Source organism: Protobothrops mucrosquamatus, unplaced genomic scaffold, assembly GCF_001527695.2.
Source record: "Protobothrops mucrosquamatus isolate PMUCROS unplaced genomic scaffold, P.Mucros_1.0 scaffold_5, whole genome shotgun sequence".
Classification (NCBI taxonomy): domain Eukaryota; kingdom Metazoa; phylum Chordata; class Lepidosauria; order Squamata; family Viperidae; genus Protobothrops; species Protobothrops mucrosquamatus.
The window spans coordinates 22,617-33,026 of NW_015386081.1; the positions used below are offsets into that span (position 1 = coordinate 22,617).

The window sequence follows — 10,410 nt, forward strand, 5'->3', positions numbered from 1 at the left end:
ATCAGGTATGGGAGTGGTTACATCTCAGGAGGAGGGGAACATTTCCTTACTACCATATACGGTCTTTTTTGTGCCCTTTAGGAAATGAGGAAGTCACCTTAGGCATACGTGACATAGCTGTTGGTCACGTAGGCTAGCTTTTGTTTGAGAAAGTACTTAGCGATGAGCACTGATACATTGTATAGAATATTGCAACAGTCATCAGGCCTGAGGCTCTTAGGGGACTTCTGAGTTCTTGAGATGGCTCTGTTGCTGATTGAATGTGTGCTATATATATTGACAACTTTGTTTTTATATTTTTATTGCTGTATACTACCCAAAGTCACTTCTTGTGAGATGGGCAGCTATATAAATGTAATAAATAAATAAACCAGTATTTTTATTATGATTTTTTTACATTTATTTATATATTTATGGTTTTATTTTAACATAAGCCTATTGGGAAAGACATGTTTAGTTCCTGATTTTGGAATGTATTTAGAATAATGTCATAACAAAAGTATATGCTACATTCAAAGCATTTTTATTCCACTCTTTAGCCAAAAAGGTATCTTCAAAGAATAATTACAATAATTACAAAAAAAAAGGTTCTTATTAGCAGACTTAAAATCTAAAAGACAAATTTCAGAAAGTATTAAATAGTGATAAAAGGTTTATTTTTCAATTATGTTTTTCATTATTGAATGAATCTCAAAATAAAGAAAAAATACAGTGCACCATCCTCCCTCATCAAATTGTATATTTCCATCAATCCCTAAATGAACAAAAGCTGACAAAATCTTTACATGTGCAAGATTGAATATCACTTCTTTCCTGAACTTTCACACACAACTTTAGACATCTAAAATTAGACACCTAACTTTGTTTTACTTCATAGAGAACTGTTATTTTAATTCTATTTTAATAAAGTAGCTTTTCCTAGTTTATGTGCAATGAAGGATTTGCTCCTCAAAAATATTACATAACTTATATTGTCACTCAGATATGCCCTTTGTTTTGTATCCTTGCCTTGTGATGTGTTGCTTTTAGTAATACTTATGGATTTTTTTCAGCAACTATTCCAAGAATCGAATATAAGGACTTGCTGTTTTTGTAAGGATATTACTACGCTCCCTCAGACTATGTAATGTAGCTCAAGGAATATTAAGAACCTAAATTTCTTCTAAAGGACATTTAGAAAGCCTAATATTATTTGAGATTAGTCCCATGATTTTGTTTTTTGCTGTATGTTCTAACAATTTTAAAACAGTATTACTTCCCACAGGGTCAGAATGGATAATAAATACAGCAGCATGGCCTTGTGAAAGAATAGATGTCCTCAATCGACATAATTTGCTATATGCTGTAGCATCTGAATTAATTACAAAAAACCGGTATGATGAAACGTTTGAAGTCTTAAAAAATCTCCCAGGTTTTCAGAATACTTATAGTAAGTTGTTAATTACTTGTTACTTATTACTTAAAATAATAGACTTTAGTTTGAATCTGCATCATGCAATTTTCATTACCCAGAGGTGCTGTGATTTGGGAATGTATAAATAATGTAAAATCTTAAACAAATATTTCTGTTTTCAGTCTCTTAATAAATCAGGTTTACTAATATAGGTAGCTCTACTTATTCACAGAGGTTCTATGCCTCCTCTGCCACAGAACATGACATTTGAAATGCCATGAGGTCCAGATGGCCTGGATCCTTTTGGAAGGCTATGAAGATCAAGTTTTTTCTAAGATGTTAAGGCAAGGATATTAAAATGATCCATATGTCTATTAGTATTACGACTTATTCTTTTTTCAAATAATTTTAATTAAGAATGATTGAAAAGTCAATACAAATTACAAAAAAACACAAAAAAAAGGGAGTGTGAAAATGAAAAGGGAAAAGATAAAGAAAAAGAAGTAACTTTCTCTTTCATCCCAGCAAGTAAAAATAATTTTAATAGTTTTTCACTGTCTCTGAATAATCTCTCTTCTACTCATAGCTCATCTCTTAAGTAAGGAAACTAAAATCAAAATGCTACATCAATCTTTGTCAGCAAAAGTCCAGTAAAGATAACCAGATAAGTTTTCTTCTTTTAACCATGATGGAATAAACCAATCTTATAAATCTTCCCTGGATTTTTAAAAAAAATATTTAACCCTTTAAAAAGAGTTCCAAAGGTAATTTTCTGTTCATTTATGTCTTAAAGTAAAAATCCTCTAGAACTTTTAACAGATCTATCTTGTAGCCAAACTGTAACTAAAAATTATCTTTTTGTTTATTACTTCTAAAAAAGGCCCTCCAAATCTTAGCAAAGCTATTTTATATATCCAAGAGAAAGGAGTTATCCTGGTTTAATGTCTGTTCATCTCGTTTAGGGAATATGTCATCCATCATATCATTTGCATTAAATTTAAATCTCATTCAAATTAATTTTATAAACATCAATTGCAGCTCATTCTTGTTTTACAAGTTCATTAGAATATGCTGTGTCAGTTTTATCAATTTTTAATACATTTTGCCCAAAAGCTTAGCTGAAAGGTATCAAAAGTTTGGACTATGGATTTCTGCTTTCTTTATCCTCTGGCTCTCCATTTTTTCCATGAGAATGTATCTTCTAAATAATTTACAGTTACAATTCCAAATCTCCTTATTCCCTTAATCCATTATTGGCTTTTAAATTCCGTATAATAAGCAGCCTTTTTGCATAGCCTAAAATATCACATACATTTCTTAAAATTAAATCAAATTTATACAATTTACAATAAAGTCTTGCCAACCTGAAGTGCCTTAATCTCTGATTAAGATACAAGGTTTGATTGCATTTAGGGTACATCAAGGCTGCTATGCTAGTTTGAGCTTGATATAATCCTAACTCTCAGATATTCCAATCAGAAATCAACCATAAAAATGACAATTTCCAGTCTACTCATGAGGAATGGCTGTGCAGAGTTGCATGGATTATCTCAGTGATATCTCCTTTGTTCAGGGAGGTTATGCTGAATCAGATCCATCATTTAGGGGTGATTCCCCTTGTAAAACTGTCTCGCTAGCTAGCAAAAACCAGCAAGATGTTCACTTGCCATGGCGGTTACAGGAAGTTGGTATTATGACTTGTTTTGAGAAATCTTAGCTATAGTGTGATAATGATGATTAATTGTATTTTGTACTATTTTATTTTGATTTTTTTAATTAATATAGTTTGTGTGCATTGTTTTTTAACTGCCCAGTTTTACTAGTTTAAAATGGATGGCCAGATAAATTTTTCAAATAAATAAAATCATAGATAACAATACCCTGAATGAAATCTTGAAATGTAAAAAATGCATCTACATGCATAAAAGCTCCTGTATGCATAAGATAACTGATAACAAGATATAATATATAGATTTTTTTAGAAATAGTAAATAGTAAAAAATTAGATCTATAGAAAATGAGGATCACTTACACATAAAATTGCATCTTTGTCTTACTTCTAGTGTTTCCTCTGGATATCTCATTTTACTAACATAAGTTTGGCAACACTTTTCTTCCTTCAGTAAGAGGAAACTTTTGTTTAGTTCACATGAACTATTTCATTTTGTTTGTATTCTATGTTCTGGGGATCCTTTAAGGAAATTATTTTATTTTCTTAAATAATTAAGAAATCTGGAATTTTTAAGTGCTTTTAAATGTTTTTATTACTAGTTTACAGTTTTTCATAAAAGTTGTGTTTTCATAAAATGTATTTTCAATAGTATTACACAAATCTATGGCATGTTGGTCATCCTTGGTCAATATTTACTTATCGAAAAGGATAAACAATGGCTATAGTGAGTAAAAAAAGCAGTAGGAACAGAAGTGATTTCCAACTTCTTACTGGCTTACACTTTGACTTTGTGAGAAGCTGGCAGGGAGCATCAGAACTCATGACCACCTGGCAGTGGTGCTGCAATGATCACAACTTTTCCAATACAACAAGTTTGAATATCCTTGAAATTTCAATTGCATTTGAGTAATTGGTACCAGATTTTGAATATATTCTTTAAAATAGGCTATTTCAGGTATCTTGATTCAAAAATTGTTGCCCTGTGATGCACTGTTTTGGCTAATTGAAGGATACAGACTGACAGGAGAGATTTAGTACTTTATATAAGATTTACTATAGACCTTTTGTTTCACTTCTTAATATAAGATATATGTAATGATTATGCAGTGTGCCTGGCTCTTAAAATTTAAGAAGCTTCTGAATAAAATTTAAGGAGAAAAAATAACTTTAATTGTTCTTATATAAAAATAGGAAAAATGTTTGCATCATTTCATTGATGGAAGAAATAGTATGCTTCATAGCTGAAGGATAGCAATGCTCTCTACATGGGGCTCCCCTTGAGGTGCACCCGGAGGCTCCAGCTAGTTCAGAATGCGGCTGCACGGGGGATTTTGGGGGCCTCTAGATGCTCCCATGTAACACCTCTCCTGCGCGAGCTGCACTGGCTGCCGGTGGCCTTCCGGGTGCGCTTCAAGGTGTTAGTAACAACTTTTAAAGCGCTCCATGGCAANGCAATGGACCTAGGTATTTGCAAGACCGCCTCCTACCAAACACCTCCCTTCGACCAGTCCGCTCCCACAGAGAGGGCCTCCTTAGAGTGCCGTCGGCCAGACAATGCCGGCTGGTGACCCCCAGGGGGAGAGCCTTCTCTGTGGCAGCTCCTGCCCTCTGGAATGACCTACCCCCCGACCTACGTACAGTTGCGGACCTTCGCCTTTTTCGCCGAGCCCTGAAGGCCCATCTATTCCGTGCGGCCGGCCTGGCGTAGTTTGATTATGTTTCAGTGGGGGGTTTTTGTATGGGTGTGTTTTTAGAACAGGCCTGTTATTTAATTCGATTTTAAAACAGAAACTATTTATTTATTATCGTGGTTTTTAGTATCTCCTGTTCACTGCCCTGAGTCCCGCAAGGGAGATAGGGCGGTATATAAATTTAATAAATAAATAAATAAATAAATAAATATTCTTAAATTTTCTCTTACAGACTCTCTGGATGTAACCCAGTATGGCCCTTTGTTTAATAAACTGCTAAGTGCTTGTGCAGAAAGCAGAAACATTGAAATATCATCTACTGTAGTAGAATTCATACTTGCAAGAAATATTCCTATTGAATTTAATTTACTTCGAGGATTAATCACAGCACTAGGAAGAAATCGTTTGTGGCTTAAGGCCAGGAAACATTATAAAAGTAAGCTTTCTTAAAAATGCATAATTTGTTTTATGTTGGACCAACTTCATATGGAAATGTTTGCGCTAAAAAAATTATGATTACATTAATATTGAACACTGGCCAGAGTAATTTTGGAGACATGTACTCACATGTCATTTTAAATTTATGAAATAACTGATTACACAAAATCTGTTGTAGGTCTGAGGAGCAAACAGTAAAATGATTTGAGATTATTAAAAGCATTGTGTAAGACATGTCCAAAGTAACCATTCTGTGCATGGAACAGATTTTGGGGGGGGGTGCTTCATGCCCGAATTAAAACATGTTTTGGTCTGTTTCTGGGAAGAATGGATCTCTTTTATTCTAAATACCTACTAAAACACATTTGTCCTGGGCTGGAATGGTTTGAACACAGTCAAGAGCAGTAAAACCAAGGCTGGGAGTTTCTTGGAGAGCACATGTATAGACAATGGTCACAGTAAAGCATGGCAGAGGGAAGGTCTGGTAGCAAGCAGGCAGGTCAGCATGCTAACCCTACGTGCAGGCAGCATACAGTAGTAATAATCTATCTGCCCTGTAAAATTACTTGGGGATTCTTCTAAAACAACCATTACATTCCAGGTTGTATTTATATTGAACTACAGCCAATCTGAAACAATTCAACAAAATGTCTAGAACATAATGATAGCTTGAGCTCATAACAAAACATATTTCTACCAATACTTATTAACATTTAGATCAACAGTACAAAAATTCAGAGTTGTCTATATATTGTAGTAGTAAAATTTGTAGTAAGGTACAGAAACCAGAGATATATGTTTAGCTAATGTTAAACCTTCTCATTTATTTCTTGTCATTTTTAGATGCTTTAGCATTGGGTTGCTATCCACCATCTGAGGGAAATCTTTATCGTAAACTTCTACTGATTCCTTCTTATATGAGTGAAGTTGAAATGCTATTAGCAATTGAAGTTTTTTTGGTTTCAAATGCCAGTAGTATTCAGAGTCCTGGAGCTTCCACTCAAATACTTCAAATAGTATTAAAAAGGTTAGTATATATTCGAAAAGCATGTCTAATCAGGTGAACAAGTTGTTGTTCATTATTGATTTATCCCCTGCAAAAGATGTATTATTTTATTATTTATTTAGATACTTATTTCACAGATCAATAAAACTAACAAACTCTGCTGACATTTCCAGTCAAAGAAATAAAATGTTGCTATTGAAAGTCTTCCAGAACAATAGAATGCTAATCATAACTCGTGATTTAATTTTTTTTTCCAGATATGAAGGTAACAATATTCGAAACAAGGAAGAATATCAGAATGCTGCAGAGAGACTGTATCAGGCTGCTCAGATATCTAATCCAAAACTTTTCATAAAGCATTTGACTGTCAATGTTAATAAGGACCAAATTTATAGTTTGGGGAATGCGTCCGTACTTAAATGGTTGAAAGAGAATATGAAATGGGCAGGAAGAGCCTGGCTTTTTTAGTTACAGTAATCATTGCTTAAAATAAATCTATAAAGGTTGTTTCTGTTGTGTTCAGACTCTTAATAATTCAGTTTTTCTGTTTCTAACAAAAAAAATAATTTAGAATATGGGTTTCTAGGCATGGTCATTCAGAAGGATCAATTCGTGATCATTTACTTTTTTTTCTGCATCAAAATATGCTCACAGTTCAGGGTTAGAATTAGAGGTTTCATAATCTTTACTGTCTTTCAAAAACAAGGTTGTTTCCATGCAAATAGTTTACAGTTCTGAGGACAGCATATAATAAAATTTTATAGTTTGGGACATAAAAATGGTTGGCTTTTTTAGTCAATAAAGACTTTCATTACAATAATTGTTTAAAATGAATCAATAAAGGTTGTTTCTATTATGCTCAGACTCTTACTTTGTTCAATATTAGTTTCTAACAAAAGAAAATAAAAGAGAAATTTGCTTTCTAATGTGATCATAGAGAAGAATCAGTCTTTTTAAAAAAATATTAGATTTTTTTAAAACTAGAAAAACAAAAACTGAAACTAATATTTGATATAGAAGAGGGGGAAAAGAAAAAGCAAAGCCAAAAATCCTGAAAAAAGGTGAAATGCAAAGAAATTACTTCTGATTTTATTTTACAACAGATATAAATTCATCTCCTAATCTAGGGTTACAATATAACTTGCATTTTTCTATTATTATTGTTTCTAATAATCAAAGCCATATATCATAATACCATTTATTTTTCTGTTTCACACAAAAAGCCCCAAAGCATCTTCCAGTCAGCATTTAAAATTTACTCAATGTCTTCTCTAATCAAAGCTATCATTTTTGCAGTCTCAGCCACCTTCATCTTCACTATCCATTCCTCCATTGTAGTTAATGTCAATTTTTCCACCATTGTGTATATAAACACTGCTCTTACGATACTAAAGACCAAGAATTTTTTCTGCTTGTCCATCAGTTCGAAAGAAACATCTCTGATGCCAGTTATTAATCTTTAAAAATTTTCTGAATGTAATTGAATCTAAAACTTTGGCTTTTTTACATGCCCATATAAAAGGTCCCTCGTGTTTTATGTTTTCAACATAAATTTGAAGTATCTTTATATTTTGACAATTTCTGGTGAAGAATACTAGCAATACATCCTTTTATAAAAGTTCTCTTTAAGATTACAATGTAAATTTTAATCCTTTCATCCACATATTATCAAATTGTTCCACTTGTATATTATAATCAACATTTAGCCCATTTTATCATACATTCGCTTGTTCTTCCATTTCAAATTTTAGTAAGTTTATAAATTTTAGCAGTAATATGTTCTTAATTTGTACATAATTCTGTTTCAAATTCCATATAACACTGTTCAAATCCTTTAATCTACTTAAAATTTCTCGTAATTGTATATAAGAAAACCATTGGCATACATATTGTATGATATTATTTTGAAATCTCCTTGGAAAAATTCCAAAATATCAGCACAATTTATCTATGTTTAGGTATCATTTCTCATCTATATTATGTTTCTTGTGATGACAAGAAGGGCCAGTTCTTCATGAAAATATTTCCTATATTAAAATGTTTTTCTAATTTATGTTTAAAACTTGAGGTTTCATAATCTTTGATTTTATAGCTCTGAGGATAGTATATAATCCACTATTCAAAGTAAACGAGGTAAGTTTTTAAAGAAACTAAACATAAGCAGAAGCTTCAAAGCAATGAAATCGTTAAACAGAAATAAAAGATAGTCTTGAGTTGCGCTCAGCTACTGACAGACATGTCTCTGTAGGTTTTTCTGTTTGCAACAGTAAAGGAGTAGTTTCCTTTTGCTTTATTTCCCTGTTGAATCTGCTTCTCAGGCTAGCCTTTTCTAGTGTTGGCTAGTAGTATACCATGTCTAGATCAAGCCTATTTACTAATCTAATGTCATACAAGATTAGGTAGGTAGTACTATTAGTACCATTAAATCTACTTGATACAGCAAAATCAAAGTGGGCTAGAAGGGTTGATAGTATTAAAAATGTCTCTTGAGACTCAGCGTTCAGTTAGTCTTTCCTAAAGAATGTTTCATAATGAGAGAAGATGTCTAATATTAAATGTAGGGAGTTATCATCATTTTAGCCAGTGTCTATGTACTGCAGGATACTACATCTAGTTCCTTTCCAGATATAAAATGTTTTCTTTCTTTGGTGAATTTATTAAACAACCTGGCTCTTTTTTGGGTTTATTTTTAAGTCAGGTGGTTTTCCTGCTTTGTGCAGCTCTTGTATGTGTCTTTGTAGCTCTTCTGGTCTTGTAAGAGAACATCATCTACAAATCGTAAATGATTTAAATAGGTGCCATTTATTTTTATTCCATCTTTTGCCCAGTCTAGTTTGTGAACTACTTCAAGGTAGGCTAAGAAAAGGATAGGTGATAATGTATTGCTTTGTTGCATACCTTGTTCTATGTTGATTTCCCCTTTAAGATCATTAAGGCAAATTATTGCCATTGTTTTTGCATATATTGATTGTAGTAAGTTTAAGAAGTGTCTACGCCTTAGTCATTAATGTTCTCATTCTTTTTGTTATGATCTTGGTGAAAACCTTGCAGATGACTAAAAGAAGGCTTATTGGGCGATAGTTCTTTAAATTATCTTGGGCCCCTTTCTTGTGTATAAGAATCACTTCATCATTTTTTCATGTATTGGGTATTTTTTTCTTCTCTGAGAGTTTTGCTAGTATCTTATGTAAACTGTGACCACCAGCTTTCAGCATTTTAACCCTAACAGTCATTTCCATTTTGTGCAAACCTGTCTTGTTCAAATTTGAGGTTTAAAGGCATGGACAACTATTATGTATGCATGTTAATTCTGTAATTGTTCTTTAACACACAACTCTTATTTTCAGGACTATGAATTATTTCATTATTATAAGAGATGTAAAGCAAATCTAAATATCAAAGAAACATTTAAATTAAGAACCTTTAGTAGTAGATTTTTTCTTTTGTGATCTATGTTTTATATACAGTTTATATGTAATGTGGTTTATTCTAATGAACTCCCAACACAGATAATTGGCAACCTAAAAATTCATTCTCAATTCCTCTTATTTTCCTATGTAGTTCCAAAGATCTTCCTTCATTTGCATATACATTATATTCTTTGAAAACTCATAAAGCATTTCTAAGATGTCCAATTTCTGAAAAAAAAATCAATATTTAATCCTTAACTAGTTGAACAATAAGTCCATGAGTCATAAAAGAGCCAAGGTTGCCTACCCCTGCCATAGATGTTTAGGAAAGCTGTGTTAGACTATAGTGGCCAAAAATCAAGGTTCTGGTACTATTTTTTCAGATTAAATATTTTATTAAAAGGCCTCAACTGCATTCCAAACTACATTTTCTCCATCACATTTGACAAAATTAAATTCAGCTCAGGAAACCTGATGCCTTTAGATTTCTGACGTGTCCTTATAGCAGCCACTGGTCAAGGCCAGCTGGAGAACATTTTACTAGATAACTGCACTGAGTGAGTGACTTAGTATTTGTGCAGTAGCTCCAATGGTTGGTCTTGGGAACTATATTGTTTCTGCAGCAGAGATAGTCGCCTGCTTATGTCTACTCTGAAGTCTAGAATGAATGAACTATACGCTTGCGGGGAACGTTCCTGCCAACCGGTTGAGGGCTAGCGCTTGTACATGCGCTCCACGAATCCCCCAAATAAAGACAAGCTGAATTCCAGTTCCAATTAAAGGCCGAGCCCTTTCAACAG

At 32.8% G+C, this 10,410-nt stretch overlaps 1 protein-coding gene across 1 annotated transcript in view; it reads left to right on the top strand.

Moving 5' to 3' along the window:
* LOC107283787 (protein TOPAZ1) overlaps positions 1-6,946 on the top strand; it is a 7,540-nt gene extending 594 nt beyond the window's left edge. Inside the window, exons 2-5 of the mRNA XM_015811774.1 lie at positions 1,265-1,429; positions 4,989-5,192; positions 6,038-6,221; positions 6,458-6,946. Of these exons, the coding sequence (XP_015667260.1) occupies positions 1,265-1,429; positions 4,989-5,192; positions 6,038-6,221; positions 6,458-6,668 (764 nt within the window). The 3' untranslated portion in view covers positions 6,669-6,946. The remainder of the gene's footprint in view (positions 1-1,264; positions 1,430-4,988; positions 5,193-6,037; positions 6,222-6,457) is intronic.
* The last annotated feature ends 3,464 nt before the right edge of the window (positions 6,947-10,410 follow it).